Genomic DNA, 25,654 nt, shown 5'->3' on the forward strand with positions numbered 1-25,654 from the left:
ACAGAGTTTGTTCATAAAAATGTGTGATGAAAATAATTGATCATTGTAATTCATCAACCAATAATTCATTACATTACGTATATTTTATAAAAAAATTGCATTGATTTCAATTCAAATTCAAATATTTTTATTGAAAATAGGATGTGGCATCACTTATTGAAAGACAAAAAACTATCACCCATTGCAAAATGGATGCAGACCTGAGAAGAACGGGCGCAACAAACTCAGCAGGCTTTGTTTTTCATCAAAAAGTATGTTTACAAAGTAACATTGTACAATTAAAGTTATTATTTAATAGCCTGAGGGCGGTCGCTCCATTCCCAATTTGTGGTATCATTAAGAAAGTCATTTATGTTATAGTAACCTTTACCACACAAACTTATTTTAACGATTCTTTTGAAAAACGTAATACTTTTGTTTTGAATAAAATTTGAATAGTGCCTAATTGGATTTAAACCAGAGTAGATTAAATTTCTCTAAATATCATACAACACTATTTACAAACTTATTTCTAAAAATATTAAAACTAACTTATTTATTTATAGCCAAAACATGTTTGGTTTATGTGTATTTTTATTTAGATCTCCAGGTATAAAACTATTTTCATAAGGAGCTAGTACGTCAATATTATATTATGTTAATGTTACGTCTTGTACCTACTTCAAAGACAAATAGAGTCGTAAATGTTTTGTGCTGATGGTAGCATTGTTAGTAATATAATAGCTCAAAAGCTAAGTATTTAATATGTTACTTTACAAGAATGCTTTATATTTTATAATGGAGTTATTTCGAGTGGTAAATAACCCCGATACTTTTAAAAGAGAAATGGGACTTAACATTTGTCTCAAGATGACGAGCGCGATTGTAGTGCCGCTCAGAATTTTCGGGTTTTCCAAGAATCCTGAGCGGTACTGAATTGTAATGCGCAGGGCGTATCAATTACCATTAGCTGAACGTTCGGGTCATGTCATCCCTTATTGTCATTTAAAAGATTTGCTATGTAGAGTTTTGCCCTGTTATTTGCATTTATACATAATATTTAAGCCTTTAAAATAAAAATTTCCTTATACTTTTATTTAGATAGAAACATACTAACATACCAGCCTTATTAGAATATAATTCGAGAAATAATGTTGGTACCTATTTAGAGGAGGCTAAATAATAATAAAAACTCGTTTAACAATATAAAGTACTCTATGATATCTTTTTTTTAATTTAACTATCATTCTCACTCATAATAAATTTCTATTAATATTTAGCTAAAGACAATATAGACGAGGAAGTCTGTATTCTAGATCGTGTTTCATTAAATAAATAAAGGTCGATCATCACGGCTTATAGATAATATAACATAGGTACTTAAAAATATTATTGAGCGAAGCGAAGCTGAGCGGAGCTCCCACAGGATGACTCCAATTGATTTCTGTGTTAAATTGAATCTCGGCCAGTTTTTTTTTAAACTCATAGAAAGCTTTTGAAATTTTCAAGGTTATTGTCGAGACAGTATTTTGAATTTCGACTTGATTGATTTATTATAATTAAAAACACACATGATTTACAAATTATTCTAAATTAGCACGCGCTATTTATATTTATTAAAAAAATGAGCCGATTGATATATGGCGCCTAATTCCAAAAGACTATTTTTATTGTTTGGATTAATTTTGTATTGTTTTTGTACACAGACTTAGTTTACCTCGTTTCGCTCAAATATACACCGCAGCGAAGCGTTACGACGAGCGATTGCGGCATCCTAGTGTTATTTGAGATATGTAATTCATTATACTGGTAAAATATAATCTGTATGAAAAGGACATTATATAACTTTTAACTAATTTAATACAAATACTATGGCTAACCGCAGAGAGTTATATCAGGTAAAATAGTTTAATACACTTAAAATGAGGTAATATCAATAAATGCATTATTCATTTCTGTCTCCTTAAAATTGGGGGTAAACCGAATGCGCATTATGGTGTGTTGCCATGTAAGTAATGTGTAGCATCCTGTAGTTTATGGTAGTACGCGTTCGGTAGAAATGATTGAGCCCAACCTCCTTGTGGAGCGTGTTGCGCCGGTACCAAGATTTCACTGAAAATAAAAATCGTTATTTTTATGACACTTTATAAATTATACCATAAGTGAGAAACTATTATTATTAATATTGTTTTATGGAATAGGAGGACAAACGAGTGTACGGGACACCTGGTGTTAAGTGATCACCGCCGCCCACAATCTCTTGCAGCACCAGAGGAATCACAGGAGCGTTGCCGGCCCTTAACGAAGGTGTATGCGCTTTTTTTGAAGGTACCCATGTCGTATCGTCCCGGAAACACCACACAAGGAAGCTCATTCCACAGCTTTGCAGTACGTGGAAGAAAGCTCCTTGAAAACCGTACTCTGGAGGACCGCCTCACATCCAGATGGTGGAGATGATATCCTAACTTGTGGCGTGTCGTGCGAAGTTGGAATTCGGCGGCAGGAATCAGGTAAAACAGCTCTACGGAACACTCCCCGTGATAAATGCGGTAGAAGACACACAATGAAGCGACATCTCTACGCAACGCCAAGTGATCCAGCTGTTCATAGAACACTGGGTCCCCAACGATTCAATCTGCTCTACGTTGCACGCGGTCAAATGGGTCGAGCTAATACTGGGGTGCGCCAGACCATAGATGGCAGCAATACTCCATGTGTGGCCGGACCTGCGCTTTGTAGAGCGCTAAATGTGGGCCGGATTGAAGTATTGCCGTGCTCTTTTAATGACACCCAGCTTCTTCGAAGCCAATTTGGCTTTGCCTTCCAGATGGCCGCGGAATTGGCAAGCGCTCGAGATTTCGAGACCCAGTATTCCGATACTAGGTGAGGCTTTAAGGGAAGTGTTGTCGAAGAGCGGTGATACGACAAACGGGTTTGTTTTTAGAGGTAAACACGCAAACTTAAGTTTTCTGGGGGTTAAATTGGACTAGGTTCAATTTACCCCATTCCGCGACCTTCTCAAGAGAGGACTCGATAGAAGACACAAGTTTCTCCCGGCACTGGTCGACGATTTACCGAGAGAGATCTGCATGGCCCGTGTAAACGGCATCACCATTGCTGTCGTCTGCAAAGCAATGTATGTTGGAGGTGTCCAACATATCATTGATATGCAGAAGAAACAGCGTGGGAGATAGCACACAGCCTTGGGTGGAGTGCCCCAAGGCTGTGTGTTTACGGGCTTCACGTTAATTTAAATAAACATAGCGATGAAGCTTAACACAACCGGTTTTACTCGGAACTTTATGATGTCTTTAATTTATCTAACCTATAACAATTTGCTAATAAATAAGTCTTCCTATAAGTACAACAGTATTCTCGGCGTCGATGTATCAAGTGACATTAAGTTCCCTGGTTACTTGGAAGAGAAGGCCAAATTGGCCTCTAAAAAGCTTCAAAAGAAAGCTTAAAAAAGCTAAGCATTTTATATTATTTGGAATTTTATAAACAACTGCAGTTGACCTATACCGCACTCATTTTTGACTCGTCAGCGATAGCGCGGCAGAAATATTGTTTAAGAATCCTTATGTCTCAGAAATCCTCAGCTAATGTTTCTTAAGGCTGGGTTGCATCATATTAGCTGTTATAGTTAAGGTTTAAGTCAAATTTAATGTTAACAGTAACGCTGACTAGACTGCGGAATGTGTTCCACCATTACCACGTATTCCTTGGCATACTTAAAATTAAAAAGTGAAATATCAAGTCTTAATCGAATAAGTATTTGAAACTTTTGACAGGTCGCTGCTATTTAAAATTAACAAAAATTTTACGGTTACCAGTTAAAGTTATGCCATCATCTAAAAATTGTCAAATGGTGCAACTCATTTTTTGCTTTATCCGTACTTTAACATGTTTGTTATTGCTAAATTTATTCGGTGCAACCCAATCTAAGTATTTTTTTTATTGTTGCTACTGTAACAACCTGTACCAATATATTTATTTTTTATATCAGAGGACAAACGCGGTCGAGACGAGGTGATATAAATTGTGAGTACGTTCTAAGCTTGAAGATCCTTCGTCATATCGGTTCAGGAATACTGCAGCCGGTATTTGTTTTATTTTGGGGCAAACGGGCAAGAAGTTGGGAGTGTGCTCTTAGATTGAAAATCATTTACAACAGTTAAGAATTATAACAGTAAAATCTTGGACTTGAACAATTGTGGTACCCCGCAGTCCACATTTCTCTGAATATGGATCCGCACAACGCAAGGAGGGATATCACACACGTGTCATGAGATTGGGAACCGAAGGGGCGTACGGTATTTCTGGAACCGGGACTCTGCGGGCAAATTATTACCTGGCCTTTTCGACCCTGCTTTATGGTGTACAAATAAATCTGCTTACGACTTATCTTTCGAATAAAATCAATTACTCTTGTGTTTTTATTTTTTATTTACCCTTATTTTTTAAGGCTTCTTAATGTCTTGTGTGCTAAGCAAATAACAGAGTACTAAACGGTGGTGGTTGCCATATGACAACGGCAGCAGACAGGAGGTTAAGGCACGTTATAAAAAAGTATTGAGAGTGAAACGTAAAGATGCTAGCACATCACTGTAACACACTGACTTTTACCCTCGATCTCATCAAATTATCAATAATATTCCTGGTAATAATAATATGGTTTATAAATGTGAATTTATGTTTGTTTGTTACGCTTTCATGACAAAACCCACCGAACCCATTTGATAAAATTTAGTACAGAGATAGACAAAAATAATAATGGAGGGGTTGAAATAATGGCAGTTTGTATGAAAATACTTCATTATCGAAGATAAAACCATGAAACTTTGTATTTAGGCATTTGACAAGAAATAATTTATAAACATTTGTTCGAGCATTTTTGAAACTTTAACCTACATGGGGATGAAATAGGAGATTAAAGTTCACAGGGAAATACTATTAAAGACACAATGACAAGGGATATGCGGAAAGAGCAGTTTGTATAGGGTGTATTATTTGAAACGAATGAAATTGTACGACGAAGTCGCGGGTAAAAGCTAGTTTATAATATAATTATAAAGGACCGTGCCAATTAACATCATTTACACAAATTTAAATATTCAAAAATTATGTAATGAATATAATATGACCATTTAAAATGTAAAAACTTGTAAGCGGATAAAAAAATGTAAATAAAGTAACTCAACCCTTTTCGTCGAATGCCTATTTCTCAGGCGGCCATTTGCATTACTTTCTACAAATAAATGATCAATAAAACGACTTCAATTACTTGGTAGTAAAAAAAAAACAAAAATCCTGTTAAATATGTAATAAATAGAATGGTTTTAGTGTAAATTAATTATTTTGCCCAACACGGCTAATGTTTTCACTTTAGTAATAAAGATTTTGTAATTTTTTAAATGATATACGTACCTAAACATAGATTAATACATAATAATAAACATCATATTATATTCAAATTTAAATTCTTATTCAAAATGGGGTATTATATCACTTATTGAAAGTCAAAAACTACCACCCATTCGAAATAGTATGCCTCAGACCTGAGAAGAACGGGAGAAATAAACTTGGCGGGCTTCTTTTTTTTTCATAAGAAAATCGTTACAATCATAGAATAATAACACTTAGAATGTGAGTAGGCCTAAGCGAATTGAAGCACTTTCAATGTGGACGTTTATGACCACATACGTTTCCCGCCGCGTCAGTGTTATTCTGTCAACTTACATGACAAACAGCGCGCGAAATTTAATTTAAAAATGACTTACTGTGCAGTGAAAGGGTGTCACAACGCATCTCAAAATAAAAATAAAGATAAGAAAATCACATTTCACACCTAAATACTATTTCCCAACTTTTAATTTAAGCTATTACTTTTACATTCGTCAAAACAGCAAAATATTTTGTAAACAAAACAGACGCCATTAAAAAAATATGTTGCCAGCTATGAATATACTATATACCCCGAGTTCCTCCGCTGGGATAGTTTTTTGTGTGTATTGGTAGATCTTGATAATAATGTACCACGCCATATGATGTTATAAGTATTCAAAGTCAAAGTCAAATAATCTTAATTCAATTAGGCTTAAACTAAGCGCTTTGAATAGTTCCTATAAATATTTCTTTTAAATTACTGAATTTACCATATTATGTTAGGAAAACATTGAGCTCGTGAGAACATTAACGGCCACTCTTTTTAACCGATTTCAAAAAAGGATTAGGTTTTCAATACGTCGGTATGTTTTTGAAGAGTTACTTCTTTATCGACGTATGAGAGAAAATTTATAGCCATTCTTCACGGTTTGCGGTTACGCGCCAATTTATTTTTATTTTATTTCTTCTTTCTTATTACATATAATCTTGTGTTTCTCACAATTTATCAATTTGGGGAAATGTCTATTTACTTGCAACATTATTTGGCTGTGTGTGTGCGTGTTTGCGAATGTAAGTACGTGACGCCCACGCACACATTAATCATAATGTTACTTCTTTAATGACAGGAACTATGAATGAAACTATCGTTCTGAGTGTTATTATTCTATGGTTACAATGCTATATCTTATATATAAAATTCTCGTGTCACAATGTTCGTTCCCGTACTCCTCCGAAACGGCTTGACCGATTCTCATGAAATTTTGTGAGCATATTGAGTAGGTCTGAGAATCTGGCCAACATCTATTTTTCATACCCCTAAGTAATAAGGGTTGTTCACCCTTATTTTTTTTTTTTAATTTTTGGACAACTTCAATTCACCTTCAATTTTCACCCATCTACGATCAACAGTTACTTTCGTATCGCGATTTTAATATCGGCAATACAACGTTTGCTGGGTCAGCTAGTCATATAATAAAATTTTATTATTATTAAAATAGCCTGAGGGCGGTCGCTCCATTACCAATCTGTGGTATCATTAAGAAAGTAATTTATGTTATAGTAAGCTTTACTCCACAAACATTTTTAATAATTCTTTTGAATTTCGTAATAAGTACATATTTTGTTTTGAACATTTTCTGGTATCTGGTTGTAAAGGCATATACATAGCCCCAGAAAAGACTTACTGACTCGACTTAACCGAGTAGTAGGTAAAATAAGTTTATTATTTTGAGTTTCTTGGTAGTTTTTCTCATTAGCTCAACCCTTTTCTTTTTTGAGTTGAGTTTCTTGCGCCGCTTCTTCTCTCTCAGAGCGCCATTTGTTTCCGAAGCGGTAGTAGTAACTAGTAGTTATTAGAAATGACATCAAAAAGAATTCTAAAGGAATCCATTTTGAGAAAATAAATGTAAATAAAATATATAAAATAAGATTTTTTTTTGACATTCATAAGTGTCATTTCCGTGACCTACATGAATAAAGTGATTTTGATTGATTGATTGATTGTTCCTGGCGGTAACATTTTGGTTATGAATAAATGTTATCCGAGGACTGCGTAATCGTAAACTTTTTGCAACTGGTAATTTTCGTACTAATGCAGGAATAAGATCACCTCTGCATAAATAAGTTGACAATTACAACATACAATTTGTTAATGCTGATATTTTCCATTTATCCGAGAGTCAGTTCAAGTGCCAAATAAAAAAAAACTTACTTTGAACTTTACGTTTTCTTACTTACTTTGAAATCTTTACTCAAACAAAACAAATGTTATAACTATATTTACAATAATATGACTGCATAAAATTAAAAACTATCATTACGTGACAGCATTTCTACGTTGGATAGCTAGGCTGATCCGTTGACCGCGATAGCTGCCAGCGCTTGGGTTTCCAGTAGCCTTATTGAGGCGCGAAGATTGTATATTGAACATTCTCCGCGCCTCTGGGCCCCACGGGCCAAGTGTCTCGACACCAAACGGCACAAAGAAAAAAGAAATCACTGAGACCAACATATTTGCGACGCCGTCGTCGGCAGTCGAAGCAGCAGCCCCAGAACCTTTTTTTTACGCTTTATATTAGCTTCACCTGTATGTTTGTAACCGACTTCTTTGGGAGCGCTTTTGACCCACTTGAAACGGCTAGATTTCGTTCAAACTTTGTAGATTTATCGAGGACCGATGACATTACACTAATTTGAACTAAAAAATGAAAAATAAATAATAGTTAAAAAAAACTAAAAAGCACGCTTTATATAAAATTCAACTAAAAAATAGAAAATAAATTTAAATTGAAAATAGTTGTCATAGTGTGTTCGCTTTACCTAATAAAAAAAATGTTAGAACCTACTGGATTCGTAGCACCTTTAGTTCAGTAGGTTAGGTTAATATAACCAATGGGCAATACATATGGGTCGGCGTTAAGGCGAAGGATAAACAGAAAACATGCAAACAAGGTGTTTTTAGACAAGTTTTGTGGTGAAGTCTTACTTGTAGGTTGCTAATGCTTATTGTTGGTTAAACTTAGCACTCCAGAGCTATTATGAACTACCAGTTTTCTTTGTAGTTAAACAAGTTTTTTCTCGGCATCATGCATTTGTTTAGTATACTACTATCATAAAAGTTGTTCTTATAGATTTAACTTTTTTATGTAGGTACATTTATTCAGATTAGTAATCAATAATGAGGCTTGTAAGTGATTAAGCAGTTTGCGCCTGTTAAAATGTTACATTTTCGACACAAGAATTTTGAAAATATTGGCTTTGTTACATAGGAGTCGTGAACTCATATCGCTCAAGGTCTCCGGCATTTAGTGTCGCCCCGACCGCTGTAGTTCCAAAAACGCACGTAAAGGCACCGCATTTAAACAACACAATATAAATACTTTCACAGCGCGATAAAGTTATTGTTTACATTAGAGTTCCTAACCCAAATATTAAATAAAGGGACATTGTTATGTTGTACGTAACTAATAGCTATGTGTTCTGATTAGAGACGGTGAGAGGTTAACATTTGTAAAGGGTCTTCTAGGTACTTTATATTTATATTTATTATAGCTGACCCGGCAAACTTTGTTTTGCCATATTATAAATAAGTACCCCGCCCCGCTCATTGTATGAATTATAATATACTAGTTGCCCCGACAGACGTCGTTCTGTAGATAATAAAAAAATACTGTTTTATAGGAATTTACCAATAATATTTCAAAACATCAAGAATTATTTCGTAAAATATGCTCCCGGTTGTTATAATTAAATTGTTTCACAGCGGAACTGTCAAACCGTGCGTCACTAAATTCTCTCATAGAAAATATGTGCATATAAAACAAATATTGGAAATAAAAATAATTATGGGTCCCAAATCGAAATAAAAACTATCCTATCTCTCAAGTCGGACCAAACTGCACTCCATGAAGTAATCCCCGTTAAAATCTGTTCATTAGTTTAGGAGTCCATCGAGGACAAACAACGTGTCACGTAATTAATATATATTAAGATAATGAAATAAGATTGACTGAATTATTTGTATAACGAATATTTATAGGCTTTTTATCACAATAAGGAAGGAGACAAGAAGGACGATTAGCTGATGGTAAATGATACGCCCCGCCCATTACAATGCAGTACCACTCAGGATTCTTCCAAAAATTCTCAGCGGCTCTACAATTGCGCTCGTCACCTTGAGACATAAGATGTTAAGTCCCATTTGCCCAGTGATTTCACTAACTACGGCGCCCTTCAGGCCGAAACACAACTGCTTCACGGCAGAAAAAGGCGCCGTTGTGGTACCCATATTCTAGCCGGCATCCTGTGTAAAGGAGCCTCCCACTGGTAAATGCCCTTAGTCGCCTCTTACGACACTCTTGGGCCTTGGACTTCCCTATTATCTTTATGCTCCAGGGAGGCACAGGCCAAATTTATATATTAGGTATTTCTAATTGAAAAAAATATACGTTCCGGAAAAGTACTCATCAACATATCATATACTAAACCTTCTCTGAAACGCGCACCCTTATCACTTGTGCCTTGAATAGTTAAAGGCGGTGAATTGAAATGAACTACAGGCTAACAACAGGAATAACAATAGCTCCTTTGTTCTGTATATACCTTCTATATAAAAATAACTATTGACAATCTTAAGTGACCGCCGTGCGAAATAATAAATGAAAAATTTATGACTATTCTGGCAACCCTATTCCTAATTGCAAGTAATTATTTCTAACCAAAGACAATAGATTTTTTATTCTATAGCACATGTGTATTTGACCATCGATTAATGTCACCGTAATAGGGGTCACTATTCCTAAATGCATGTGTTATCGCAAAAAATGGTTCGAGCATAGATAATGGTTTTTTTTTTTCGTCAAATGAACGCAAAGGTCAGGAGCTGTTGTTAAGCCAGTGTGACGGTAATATATTACTTCTGAAGTTTTTATTAACCATTGCACATCAATGTACCGCCGATCCGGTTTAGTCTGCTCTCACTAAGTTAGAATTCAATACTTAAAATTTCTTATAACTTAAAATATTTTGCGGGGAACGTTGTTAGTCCACGATGAACTCCTTTTTTTGTTTTTCAAGAATCCTGAGGGACTCTGCATTGTAATGGGCAGGGCGTATAAATCATCACCAGCTGAACGTCCTGCTCGTCTCGTCCCTTATTATCATTAATAAAAAAAATAATGCATTGCCATCGCCAAGGTATTGCTGTCCAAGCTGAGTGGCTATTCCGTCTGTGAACATGTGGCAGTTTCGAAGAATCCTCAACCGGTTCTGAGTCATAGCTCGTGTTCTATTTTCTCAAAGTCAAAGTCAAATTAGGCTTTAACTAAGCGCTTTTGAATCGTCACTATAAAAATTTCTTTTAGTTTATTGAATCTATTGACACACACTTTTTACACAAATTATCTTGCCCCAAGATAAGCATCTATAGCCTGTGTTATGGGTTACAAGACAATGATATATTTAATACAATATACTTACTTAAACATACATAAATTCATATTAACATACATAAATACATTTAAACATCCATGACTCGGAAACAAACATCCATATTCATCATATAAATGCTTGCACTTACCGGGATTCGAACCCGGGACCTCTAGCTTAGTAATAGGACGCTAACCACTCGGCTATACAGGTCGTCAGAGAATCTACCATATGTTCGGAAAAAGAAAAGCTCGCGAGAAGAACATCCAAGAAACTCAACGGCCATTCTTTTCAATCAATAGGGTATTTTACAATGGTTTTAATATATACTAAAAATTAGTTTGTGCTGTATCCAATACATGAGTCGTGTTCCAAGTTAAAAGCGTTTTAAACATTATCGGCCTTACAAATAAATCTTGGTATGAAGTTATAACTGATGATAAACAAAGAAAATACAAAATGTTTACATTATCATTGACAACACTGTCAATACAATGATAATTCTGAAGTTTTCGTAATAACAAGCTGCCTTGCAAATAAACGCGGGAAACGTTATACGTCCGAACAAACCATTCGTAAGCAAAATATCTATTTGTAAACATTTTACATATTCTTGGTTTATGCTTAGTTATAAGTTTATGCCAATTTTATTTGTAAGGCCGTTAATATTTTAGTATTTAGTTATTTTTCATAAAAGAGATTTCCAACGATAGTCAACTATCTCATCACGAAATCTACTACTACAAACTACAAACTTGGAATTTGGAAGGTTGGTTCTTTCTAGAACGTAGGTGTCAGCTAAGAAACGGATTTGAGAAACTCCTCCCCTAAGGGGGTGAAAGGGGAGGCCGAAGGTTGTATGAAAGTCCTATGTTTTTGAAGTAAGTATTTCATTAAAATTAACTAAAACAGGCTGTTCTGGCGCCTCAAGCAGCATCCGATCACGAGTTGACGCATGGATTCATTCCCTTCCCACATATTTGAGGACATTTTTCTATCAAAGTACTCACGGTCTATTTGGCTGCTGTGGGGTCCTATCCCTTTGTCTTCTATTCTTGAACCAGTTGGACACCTGGGTTAAGGTGAGACCAGTCTTCTGGGCCAGAGCGCGCTTCTCATCAGGCGTCGGGTACCTGTAATTGTTTGTCTTTGAAAATCAAATGCCGCCTTTTTATTGACAGCTTTGAATAACAGCCAGCTTCTTCACAAATAATAATAAATATTACCTTGTCAAATATTACAATATTATTAATAGTACAATTATAAAATAGTTAGGAAGTTTACACAAGTACGTAGATGTATTCGTTCGCATGTGACAAAGTTCTTGTATTCCCTGAAGGCCTTAGAACGTGTCACTACCGTCGGAGTGGGTGGTATATTAAATTGAACATTCGAATAGATTTAAGATGACAAAAAACATTTCAAAAATCGCAAAAATAATGATGAATCATCATTAAATAACTGTCAGTATATTGTGAAGTTTGTCAACAATATTGTAACGAGTGTAATCGATTTCCAGTAGTAACTTAGTTGTTCATAAATAATCATTAATGTCCGCGCAGGCAGCACTTAGTTTTATAATAAAATTATAACTGGTTTATGTATTTACGCTACAGACATTGGAGAAAAACTAATGTGGTAGTAACAACAAAAAAAATAAAAAAATTAACAATTTTTATGCCTGCCTTTAAAATGTGTACAAGAGTGACCGAAAAGAGTTTGCATGGAGTTTTGAATGCAGTTTTCACTTTTTTCATAAAAATGTTATTTTTCATTTATTTATTTTAGAACTTGTAACGGGACTATCTTAATTCTAAGTATGATAGTTCTTACTAATACTATCAATATAGAAATAATATTAGTTGTCATTCGATAGGTACTCTAGGACACAGTAAACAAATAAATTTCGGCGGAAATAACCGCCATTCACAAATGCAGCCGTATTTTATTAATTAAAAAGTATTTAAAGTACCTATATTCTGACATTATTGATGTCACAATGTATCAAAATAAAATGCTTACCGGTTTCTATAATAGCAGTCTTTCAAGGCGTTCCTGCTTTTCTCTTTGAAACAGTACACCGTCTCTTCGCCATCCCAAATTGTCTTTGGTAGTGGATATTTTTTTCTTAATCTATATTTGTCTACGGCACCTACAAGAGTTGATAATTTCTTCATGTAAAACGTCACTTCATAGTATAAAGCAAAGTCGTCCTACTGTCTGTCTGTCAGGGACAGACATAGTATACATAGGGATGTATACTTAGATCTATATCTACGCAACGGATTTTGATGCGGTTTTTTAATAGATAGAGTGATTTAAGAAGAAGGTTTGTATGTATAAAACATGCAATATAGTAGAGAAATACCAAAGAAATACTGATAATTTTAGAGGAATTACTGTGATGTCGTAAATAAACACATTTTTGACACACACAACGAGATACTACAGAAAAGTTCGCAATTAGGGATAAGCCACCCTCACACCGAAGGTACTGTTCAAATAACAATTATAGACTACCTGACATTACGTCAAAGTCCGAAATTACATGCATGTCTTTGGTGTATTGCATTAAATAACAGCCCGTTTCATTAGAAACTTTTCGCCTCGCACAGCCAGCATATAGAATAATTTGCCAGTTGATGTAGGTTAAGGTATTCCCGAAACATAAGGACTCAGAGAAAGTCGAGAGCATGGTCCCATATCAGACGCATCTCTTGATCTGGTAATGGATTTCCATGGGATGTTGGACTCTAATGATAGTGTACCATCGAAAACATTAGTAGTGAGCTTTTATAGTAAATAGAAACTAAAACAAGAGAGAGATGTGGCAGTGAGACGGAATGCCACATTACAAACCATAAGGTCTGGTTTGGCTTAAAAATTACTAACTTCAATAACACGCCGCCATATTCTTTTCAAACCTTCAAAAACAAACAAAACTCACCTAATGGCCGACCGCGGACCTTCTCCGCCTCCTTGTAGTGAGCCTTGAACCATAGAGTCTGTAGAGTCGAGTGATGTTTTGGCGGGAAAGTGTGCGTTTCCAAAATGGCGTACAGCTCTTGATAAATGCCGCTGTGATATGCTACAAGCGCTCGGGCTCTACAAACATGAATTTATACTAAACATAAATGTTATACAAGAAACATAAACAAAATAATTGTTTCTCATAACCTATTTATTACTTTTAACAACTTTAAGTTTGATACGTGCAATTTTAAATGACTTCTAAGTAAATATACAGTGTGTTTTTTTTAAGTGGGACAGTATGGGGAAATCCTAAAGTATAAGAGATACAAGGAAACAGTCTTAGGAAACATTAGGTACTTTTTTGTGAAAAAAAAATTGGTATAGTCAAAATTTTGATCAAGTGTAAGTTGTCCCTAAAAATGATTAATTTTGATGAATTTTTTTTTACGCACATCTACTCAGTTTCATGAGGGGATCATTTTATTGTATGTGAAGAAAAAAATCGGGCAGCAGAAGTTAGGTAAATTTAATAAAATAATTTTACATTAAAGTAAATGTTCAAAGTGGCCTCCCTCTTGTCGAATGCAGGCACGAGCGCGTTTCAGAACACCTCTGGTAGCTTTAGACAAGGCGTTGTGATGTATGTTGTTCAAATGATAATGCACTGCTTCTTTTAACTCTTGTACCGAGTTGTAAGTATCTGCATAAATTCGACCTTTAAGGTACAAATGAAAAAATCCACCGGTGTTAAATCGGGTGAACGTGGTGGCCATTTGTGTCCATCCAGCGATCAAGAAAATGTTTATTTAAAAACTGTTTAGTAGCGATACTATTGTGGGCAGGGGCGCCGTCTTGTTGGTAGATGATATTATTCAATTATTTAATAGAATTGCCGTATCTACTAATTCCACAGCCATGTTTAATATTTCCTGATATTTTTGACTATCAATGTTCCATGGTAAATTTTAATGGCAAAGATTTTATTATCTAATATTGCACACCAATAATTAAATGAAAAGTGGACCTGGTTATGGGTTGCCGTAGTTCGTAAGGGGTTTGTACGTGCCCAAAAATGATTATTTTTTCTATTGTACATGCCATTGTTTGAAAAATTGCATTCATCTGTCCAAATAATCCGGCTTGGAAAAGACGGGTTTCTAATCGAGCATGCTACAAACCACTGGCAAAATGCTAATCTCCGGTCAGTGTCTCCTGGAAGCAATGCTTGTACAAGATGACCTTCTATGTAACACTTGTACTCGTAAGCCTTCAATACTTTCGTACTGTAGATCTATGCACACCGATATTGTTAGCAGATTCCCTCAATGAGGCTTTTGGGTAGGCTTCAAAATATTCTAAGATTGCGATAGTTGTAAATTCATTTATAACTGTGGCTCGTATCTTCCGTTTTAGTGTAAAACAGCCTCCCTTTCTTAAATTTTTCACAAGTTTGTCAAAAATTTTGCGGTTCGGTTGATCGCGGTCCGGACAACGTTCCTGATACCACTGTAACGCATTCACAGAGCTACGATAATTTACAAAATGCGCTTCAATTAAATTTACTTAATGCGAGTTTGATAATTCCATGACGAAAACTTAACATAATGTTAACTTTAAACAATGAAATATCAAGTAAAATACTGTATGTTTCAAGAAGTTCCAAATTTAAAATTTGTTTTTTTTTTAATTAGATTTGTAAGGTAAGGTGCTCGCATAAGAATACCTTAAAGTATTTTAATCCTTTTTAAACCAAATAAAGTGTTCCAAATTCAAATGTAAAACTAGAATAGGCAATATTTTTTTAAATAAAAACCTTGCAGTGGGCAGTGGTAGGCAATTTATACGGGTTGTAATAATGAAAACTATTTTCTTAAATTTGACTAACTTCTGCTGTCCCGATTTTTTCTTCCCATACAATAAAATGAACCCCTCGTGAAACTGAGTAGATGTGCGTCAAAAAAATTTCATCAAAATTAATCATTTTTAGGGACAACTCACACTTGACCAAAATTTGGACTATACCAATTTTTTTTTCACAAAAAAGTACCTAATATTTTCTAAGACAGTTTCCCAGTATCTCTTGTACTTTAGGATTTCCCCATACTGTCCCACTTAAAAAAAACACACTGTAGAGCCAATGTATTCGTAAAGTGTGATCTTAAACCTTTTTGCAAATACAGTTTATATTTTTTTAATTTGACAGAGTCATTCATAAAGATACTACTATTTCGCATTTTTAACTTTTCATTCTTGTAATCACTAACCTCAAAACTGTTTCATGTCCACACAGTAATTGATTCTCAGGTAAGCTCCATAAAAACGCAGCCAATTTCTCTATGTCGCCTTTCTGTTGTAGCGCCTCACACATACACTGAACTTGTTCAGGACTGAAGTTCAATCTTCGCATATTTGATCCATTCTCAAAATACGAGGGTCTATCATTTACCACATTACCCTCGAAATTTTGATTATTGACATCCAAATCGATATCAGCCATTGCGTTCTCGTTTTGAACACATTTCGATGCGTTGTTGAAATAGCGCATTCGCCCGTCCCTGTCAACTTCGAAAAAGTTGTCATTTATTGGCGGTAATTTCAGTTCGAAATTCAAATATTTTTTATTCCTCGGCGGTGTAAGATAGTCCAAGTTTTTATTGCTCTCTTGGAGGTAAACCTCTTTGGTTCTTTCGTTGCGTGGAGATTTCTGTTTGCAGGAGTAATATTGTTTTTCTTGCATATCTGACTGGTAGTAGGCACCATTTTGGTTTTCATATGGGAATGGTGGTATTGAAGTTTCTGATTCGCTTGTCAAGTCGCTTGAAGGGCTTAGACGATCCGAACAGGATTCCATGTTTGTAGATTTCATCGAGAATAATTTCTGTAAAAATCCTGATATTAGTCTATAGAAGTAAATTGATTTTATTTGGTCGAATAAAGAAGTTTATAGGAATTAAGGAAGACGTTTTTTTTACGACATCAAATAAATCTTTGTATTTTGTATACAGAGAAATTTGATGACGTCGAACGGATTTAATTATTTAATCGAAAACCCAACAATCACACACTAATACATTACCTGCTTACAAAGAATTAAAATAAAATACTTAAGTGTATAGATGAATAACAGGGTTACACATCATTTTTTAACTGTTTGTTTTTTAATTTGATATACTTAGTTAATAATGTTCGTGAAAATGTTAGTAAAAATAAAATGTATCAAATTTAAATAATGTAAAATTTGAAATTAATCAACAATTATAAACTGGTTAAAACCACAAATAGTCACCTGGACTTGAAAGGGTTCAAATGAACATAGTAGTTAATGTTGTGATGAAGGCAGGCTTCGGAACCTTGGTTAAATAATGTATCCTAGTCATGTTAGGGATGCCGGCTAGATTATGGGTACTACAACGGCGCCTTTTTCTGCCGTGAAGCAGTAGGTAATGTGTAAGCACTACCTATTGTGTTTTGGTCGCCAAGGCGCCGTAGCTAGTAAAATTTCTGGACAATTAAAACTTAACATCCTATGTCTCAAGGTGACGAGCGCAATTGTAGTGCCGCTTTGAATTTTTGGGGTTTTCAAGAATCCTTATTGTCATAAAAAAACTATCAATCAAATAGAAACTCGAGATCTTAAGTTTTAATTAGGCTACATGTAGGTTAGTCTACTAGATAATTACCAATAGATTAAAACCGGTCAAGTAGGTACGAGTCGGACTCGCGCACAAAGGGTTCCGTATCGTTATCTATAAAAGATCATGTATAAATGTTAAGTTTGTTGTATGGAAGCCGCCTTAAATATTTTATAGTGGATTGTATGAAATATGCCAATTGGGTATGAAATAGTTATTTTGAGTTCATTGTTTTAATTTTTTTTCTTATTATTCAGTAATGGTAACAGATAAACCAGTTCTTTTTGAAAAATATAAATTAAAGGTTTACCTGTGCGGACTTTCATAAGTACTTAATCTATTACCATACTAAGTCTACTCATATTCGTAAAAGCATCATATTATCTCTATTTAGGTGGTTATGTTCTACGAAAATAAAGATCACAATATGGTCTTCATCTATTCCGTTTCTTTATCAGACCTATGATTTAGACCTAGGTTTTTATGTAAGGATAGTTATCTGACACTCACACAGGGTTCATCTATAACGGTACTTTACTAAGGTTTTCCTTCATACCATTCATCAACTCTCAAATAAACCTCAAGTCGTAATAACAAATTTTCACCAAACCATTTGTATTCCACAAATTTCGCGAATAATTGTAAACTAATAACAAAACGGCTCTCGTAAAAATATTCACGTCGTTTTCAATAACATCCTATGAAATAACCGGACACTATTTAAAAACATTATTATCGGCCAATCCTATGAAAAATTATTTATTTTATTATTACGTAAAGATTATAGGGAGTAAAAGCTAACATACATAATATACCATACATAAGTAAAATAAGTAATATATTTATGATGAGAAAGCGCTCTTGAATCATGATTATAAATTATATTCCGTTCTAATTCTATTATCAAGATTAGAAGGAGTTGGTGTTCGTAGAGAGTGCTAGAGATGTTTTGAAGTTACCTTTCTGAACGTACACAATGTGTAAAGACTGGCATCTTATCTAGTCAAGACTCAAGAGACAAACATCTACCATGAAGTTCCGCAAGGGAGTGTTCTAGGGCCCACACTCTTTCTAATATATATAAACTGATTAAACAGTAAAAAAATACCTCTTGTTTTATCATATACACATGCTGATGACACAGTATTGCGTTTACATGGAAAAAAATGGACCGAGAGCAGTCCTTTAGAGAAGTCCTGTGCTGTTTAAATGATTATAAACTCACGTTAAATGTAGAAAAGACAAAATTTATTACGTTTAGCCAAAATACTCTACCTAAACAAAATTATATTAAGTATAAAATTGCATACATGCACTGATAATACTAATATTTGTAATTGCCAATCTCTACATTCAGTAACGAGCATTAAATACCTGTTACTGACTGTAGATGGTTTCTCAATTGGAAAAAACATATCCAAAACCTAACTCTACGCCTGAGAAAACTAATTCCCATTTTTCACTTAGAAATGGAGCTGATCTTGAAACGATAACTACAGTTAACTATGCTCTAACTCAAAGCCTATTAATATATTGTATATTATGGAGAGGTGTCGGTATTAGTACATCAATGCTACTAGAACGTGAATTCGTTTGGACCTATTCTGAAATGAAGTAAAGGTAAAATATGTAAAATTCCCCCACATAAAATAAATCGGGCTAGACGAAAATTCTATAAAAGGCATAAAAAGGCATTTATTTTCTCAAAATTGATTCCTTTAGAATTATTTTTGATGTCATTTCTAATAACTACTAGATACTACTACCGCTTCGGAAACAAATGGCGCTCTGAGAGAGAAGCGGCGCAAGAAACTCTCCCAGCATTCTTTTTTTGCGCTCTTTTCAATAAAAATATACAATATTGTACAGTCATTTCTATCGCTATAAAATAATCACAATCTAGTCCCAGGCTGTCCGATCATTTAGATATTCAGCAGTGGAGTAATAGGATTTACGGCAGAGCCATTTTTTTATAAAACATTTTTTTTTTAAAGATAATGCCTGAACAGTGGCTGGGACTTTATTATAGAAGTGTATACATTTACCCTTAAAGCTATTATGTATCTTATGAATCCTACTAGAATTAGTTACAAGCAATCCCTTATTTCTAGTGTTATAATAATGAAAATCACTATTAAGAGCAAAAAGGTGACGAATTTTGTGAACGTATATTAAATTTTCATAAATGTACTGAGAATGAACAGTCATAATATTTATTTCTTTAAATTTTTCTTTGAGAGACTGTCTATTTACAGTAACCAGATATAAAATGTAGCCAACGCAAGACTAATAACATACTCACACACTTTATTACAATGCAAGAAAACAACCAAAATCTGGCTCCATGGGCTGAATTTTACATGAGACCGAGAATTTAATACAATAAAAAATCTTAATAAATATATATACAAATCATAATAATATATCCAAACACTATCACACCCACTGGGTGTTATTACACCCACACATACACACACATTCTTAGAAGTTATACTTTTATTTAATTTCACTTTTGTATTTAGACAGTATTTTTAATTTATATTATTTATCAGTATCAGCTCGATCCATTTGACCGCGTGCAACGTAGAGCAGCTCGAATTGTCAGGGACTCAGTGCTCTGTGAACGGCTGGATCTCTTGGCGTTGCGTAGAGACGTCGCTTCATTGTGTGTCTTCTACCGCATCTATCACGGGGAGTGTTCCGAAGAGCTGTTTAACCTGATTCCTGCCGCCGAATTCCACCTTCGCACGACACGCCACAAGTTAGGATATCATCTCCACCATCTGGATGTGTCCTCCACAGTGCGGTTTTCAAGGAGCTTTCTCCCTCGTACTACAAAGCTGTGGAATGAGCTTCCTTGTGCGGTGTTTCCGGGACGATACGACATGGGTACCTTCAAAAAAAGCGCGTACACCTTCCTTAAAGGCCGGCAACGCTCTTGTGATTCCTCTGGTATTGCAAGATAATGTGGGCGGCGGTGATCACTTAACACCAGGTGACCCGTACGCTCGTTTGTCCTCCTATTCCATAAAAAAAAAATCTAATTTTGATAATTTGAGTCACTAACAGCTGAAAAACAGTTCATACTAGTTTAGCTGTCTATGCTGCCGGTATTGTATGTAAATAATTAATAATATAATTTAGAAACATATTTTTAACTTGCAACACTATTATTTATTGTAATGTTTGGTAAAAATAAAGTTATTAATTACTGAATGTACCATATGTTCGGAAAAAGTAGAGCTCGTGAGAAGAACATAACAAAAATCTTAGCCTTACAATATACTAGCCTATAGACTAAGCTTGCGAGAAAGAATAATATCACTAACGGAGATACAGCAAAATAGAAAATGAAAGCAAATCTGGAGCTTTCTTCCACGTACTACAAAGCTGTCGAGTGAGCATCTTTGTGCGGTGTTTCCGGGACGATACGACATGGGTTCCTTCAAGAAAAACGCGTACACCTTCCTTAAAGGCCGGAAATGCTCCTGTGATTCCTCTGGTGTTGCAAGAGAATGTTGGCGGCGGTGATCATTTACCAGGTGACTCGAACTCTCGTTTGTCGTCCTTTTCCATAAAAAAATAATTTGTAACTGTATTAATCAAAATTAACGGATTTTAACAAGTCGTTAACAGTCGTCCAATATAATTCCCAGCTGTTTTAATTAGTTTTTGTCGAAACGAGTGAATCTAATAAAATTCGTATTATTTTTATAACTTGACGTTTATGGACCTAATATAATGCCAGTAAGAATAGCACAAAGTTTGTTTAAGGCCTGAATTCACCTTGATACCGAAAATTCACTCTAGTTATAACCGTACTTGTCTTAAAGATTTGTATTTTAAAAAAGTCATTTTTGGGATTAATTATACGAATTAAATTTGTAACCAAAATTTGCGAATGATGCGGGACTCGAACCCGCGACTTCTCGGGTTGCGACCGAGCGCTCTTTCCAATTGAGCCAACCACCACCTCTAGATCGTAAATCTTGGATGTGTTGTTCAACTCTCAGATTGTGGCTTCATCTACAGGATCTACTTCACAGTTGATAACCTGTTCAACCCCAATAATAGCATATTTCGAAATTCGAGATATGTCGCTCTTTCAAATCGAAACAATTTGTTATTTTAAAGTGATAACCCTCACATCTGGGATTAATTATTAAACAAATGTAACCAAAATTTTTTAACGTTCTTTATTATAGTGTATGATATAATACCGATAGGTATTGTATCTTTTATTATTTCAAATCACATGTTGTAGCTATAATGTCATAAATTGACTTCGTAATACTTAGTAATAATATTAATTGCTAATCGTTCGGTTAATATTGAGATAATAATAATAATAGTATTGACACACTTTTTACACAAATTATCTTGCTCCAAGTTAAGCATATACAGCCTGTGTCATGGGTTACAAGACAATGATATATTTAATACGATATACTTACTTAAACATATATAAATTTATATAAACATACATAAATACATTTAAACATCCATGACTCGGAAACAAACATCCATATACATCATATAAATGCTTGCACCTACCGGGATTCGAACCCGTGACCTCTAGCTTAGTTAGGATCGCTAACCACTCGGCTATACAGGTCGTCAAAGAGATGAGTATAAGAAAAAGCGGCCAAATTTGATCAGTAGAAAGGAGTGTGGTCTTTCATCTCGAAAACGCTCGATCACATACATCTTTAGCAACTTAGAAAAAATAAAAATAGTTAGGATGGGACGTGTTATGCATCCGCCATATAGCCCTGTTCAGTGCTTCTCTGGGTCATAAAAAGAATAGGGAGGTCCCAGGCCCAAGAGTGTCGTAAGAGGTGACTACGGGCATTTACCAGTGGGAGGCTCCTTCGCACAGGATTCTGGCTAGATTATGGGTACCACAACGGCGCTTTTTTTTACCGTGAAGCAGTAATGTTTGAGTTTTATTGTATTTCGGTCTGAATGAAATTAATATCTTAATATGCCTCAAGGTGACGTGCTCAATTGCAGTGCCTCTCAGAATTTTTAAGGATCAAGTATCCTGAGCGGCACTGCATTGTAATGGGCAGGGCGTATCATGCGCTACACGTCCTAATCGTCTCGTCCCTTTTTGTCATATAAAAATCCCCGAGCTTTGCATCTTCAGATTTCCATCTGTTTTGGTCTCTTCAGAATTCCTTAGGCAGTGGCTAACATCAAGGATTGACAGAAGTACTTGTCGCGTTTTTTACAGGTAATATAAGTGCACTTTAACAAGTTAAATATTCTGTGAGATAAATAAAATATATCTAAATAATAATTAACATAAAAAAATAACATTAAATGTCATCATATATGGACGTCCGTGTGTTCATGGATAGGTCTGTGACATGGAAACTGGTCGAGAAAATTTCATTCCAGATAATTTATTTTTTATTTCATATTTAAAGTTATACAATGTAGATTTTCTCAATTAATATGAGCGTTCAATTCACTGTCGTTTAATTATTATTTATAAAAAAAACTAAGATATCACTTTTCCATTTCACAAACTTTTATTTAATACTAGGCGTAATCGTAAATTTATTCTAGCAACGTGCATTGAATTATGTCAGATTTTCTTATTATTTTAAGTTATTGAATTTTGTATACCTACTGGTTCTTTGCTATTAGTTAAAAGTGAAGTTTAAATATAAATATTAGGTGTACACAGTGAAACTGTTTAAGGAGACATCCTTGGATTTGAGGAGATGTCCAATTCTATCTCTTTATGTCAATTTTGTGTTTAAGGATGTAATATGTGTACTTATTTCCAAATAAATAAATAAATTCCGATAGTTGTTATACTTTTTAGTCCGTCGCCCCGTTGAAAATCACTAAACATATCTTATATATAAAATTCTCGAGTCACAATGTTCGTTCCCGTACTCCTCCGAAACGGCTTGACCGATTCTCATGAAATTTTGTGAGCATATTGAGTAGGTCTGAGAATCGGCCAACATCTATTATCCACACGAATTGTTTTTTAATTTTTTTGACATTTTTTTAATTTGTTTGATTATGAGTCGGCATTAAAAAATACACACAACTTCAAATTTTCACCCATCTACGATCAACAGTTACTTTTGTATCGCGATTTTAATATCGGCAATACAAGGTTTGCTGGGTCAGCTAGTTATAAATAAAAAGCTTTTTAAAGAAAAAAAACACGGGTTTTTATATTTATATTGATAATTTGCAAATAATTTACGTTATTGATATTAATATATAGATTAAGTTATAATTACACAAGCTACAAAGATATAGGTAAGAAAAGAAATTTCAATTAAATATTTGTAAAGGCCGAAATATAAACAAACAAAAACACCCAGAGCCGATTTATTACTTAGCTGACACAAAAAAATAATAATCTCAAAGTTATATATTAGGAGAATAAAGTATTATTATTAAGGAAGAAATCCTATTTCTATATAAGCCACACCTTCTTTTTAAATTTTAATATGGAAAATGTTATAATTTTTATTGATTAAATAAACAATACAATATAATATTAAATTAATGTCGTTCCATTCAATAAATAAAAAAATACAATTTATATTACCAATTTAAACTGTTTGAATTATTCAAACAACACAAAAAAGTCTTAAATAACATGAAGTAAGCGTTAAACAGTATATTTTATTGAAAAATAGAAAATATACGTGTAAACATATTAAAACAATTCATACTAATACCAAACGATCCATAAATAAAAACCCCCTTTTTTCAACAGATAATAAAAAAATAGAAGTATTTACAAAAAGCTTACCGGATCTCAAAAATCTTCGCTAATATCACAATCACCGGTTTTAAATTTCAAACTAGCAACACTAGAATAAATTACCATCACACCCTCACTGATTCACGTCTCGGGGTCAAATAACAAAAGCAGGCTCCCGTTTCATTCTTCAGCGGCTGAATGTGTGCGATAAAGACGGAAGATGCGCGCGACAGAGAGGCGAGACGGGCGGGGCTTGATTCGTTTTTTATTTGTTTAATTTTAGTTTAAAACAGCCAGCCTTTTCGCCAGGTGAGATTTGTTTTTTTATTGCCGTCGCAAAGGTTTTATAGGAATGCCTGTCTGATATAATGGCGTGTAGGGCGCGACTTGGACTTATTGGTGAGTCCTTCTATTTATTAATGTTTTTCTTAAAGCTTGAAGCCTCTACTAATAGCGGAAATTTAACAACCTTAACAGTCACGATTATTCGCGATTATTATATTATATTTAGAGGTAAAGTTTGTGTGTCTGTGAGAGTGTAGGCGTTAATCTCTGGATCTGCTGAACCGAACCGGACACATATGGAGTATTGCTGTCATCTCTGGTCTGGTGTCACCCCAGTATCAGTTCGAACCATTTGACCGCGTGCAACGCAGAGCTGCTCGAATTGTCGGAGACCCAGTGCTCTGTGAACGGCTAGATAGCTTTGCGTTTCGTAGAGACGTCGCTATTTTGTGTCTTCTACTGCATTATCACGGGGAGTGGTCTCAAGACCTAATTCCTGGCGCTGAATTCTTCTTTCGCACGATATACCACAAATTAGGATATCATCCCCACCTTTTGAATCTGTGGCGTTCCTTCACAGTGCGGTTTTCAAGGAACTTTCTTCCACTTATAACCAATCTGTGGAATTAGCTTCCTTGTTCGGTGTTTCCAGGTCGATACGACATGGGAACCTTCAAAAAAAGCGCGTACACTTTTGCATAGGGCAGGCAACGCTCTCTCTTCTTTACATTAGGTACGCTCGTTTGTCCTCTCTTCCATAAAAAATATGTTACCAATAGAAAGCCACATTATTTGTGAATGTCATAGGCTAAATATTAACCCTACAAATGAAAACGCTTTGTTGGTAGTGGGATTTACAAAGTAAGTTTTTACAAACGCTGCCTTAACCTTATAAGATATTATATAAGGTATGATTGTTTTGTGTAGGTATGTGGCAGCATTAGAAACACAAATCAAATCAAAATCAGTTTATTCACGCAGGTCACGGAAAGTGTCAAAAAAAATCTTATTGAATCTACCGCTACTTCGTAAAGGCTAATGAGAAGAAGTAGCAAGAAACTCATTGCCACTCTTTTATATCAAGATTTACATTTCCATCGATTTACAAATCATTTCAATTACAATATAATATGTAAAATGATGCAACAAACATACTAATATGGTCAAGCTGATATTCTATACGGACGAAGACGCAGGTAACAGCTTGTCTAAAATATTTTTTTGTACG

At 34.6% G+C, this 25,654-nt stretch overlaps 1 protein-coding gene and 1 non-coding gene across 2 annotated transcripts; both read right to left on the reverse strand.

Annotated features, from left to right (window-relative positions):
• Positions 1-24,308, reverse strand: LOC126976184 (homeobox protein SIX2-like). Its single transcript, XM_050824431.1, has 6 exons — positions 24,190-24,308; positions 16,032-16,645; positions 13,742-13,899; positions 12,817-12,946; positions 11,805-11,927; positions 1-2,091 (listed from the first exon to the last, which is right to left on the reverse strand). The coding sequence occupies exons 2-6, from the start codon at positions 16,631-16,633 to the stop codon at positions 1,971-1,973; spliced, it is 1,134 nt and encodes a 377-aa protein (XP_050680388.1). The 5' UTR covers positions 16,634-16,645; positions 24,190-24,308; the 3' UTR covers positions 1-1,970.
• Positions 21,295-21,371, reverse strand: Trnac-gca (transfer RNA cysteine (anticodon GCA)). Its single transcript has one exon. It is a non-coding gene; the product is annotated as a tRNA-Cys (tRNA).
• Positions 24,309-25,654: the final 1,346 nt, after the last annotated feature.

This window comes from Leptidea sinapis, chromosome 39 (assembly GCF_905404315.1).
Source record: "Leptidea sinapis chromosome 39, ilLepSina1.1, whole genome shotgun sequence".
Lineage (NCBI taxonomy): Eukaryota > Metazoa > Arthropoda > Insecta > Lepidoptera > Pieridae > Leptidea > Leptidea sinapis.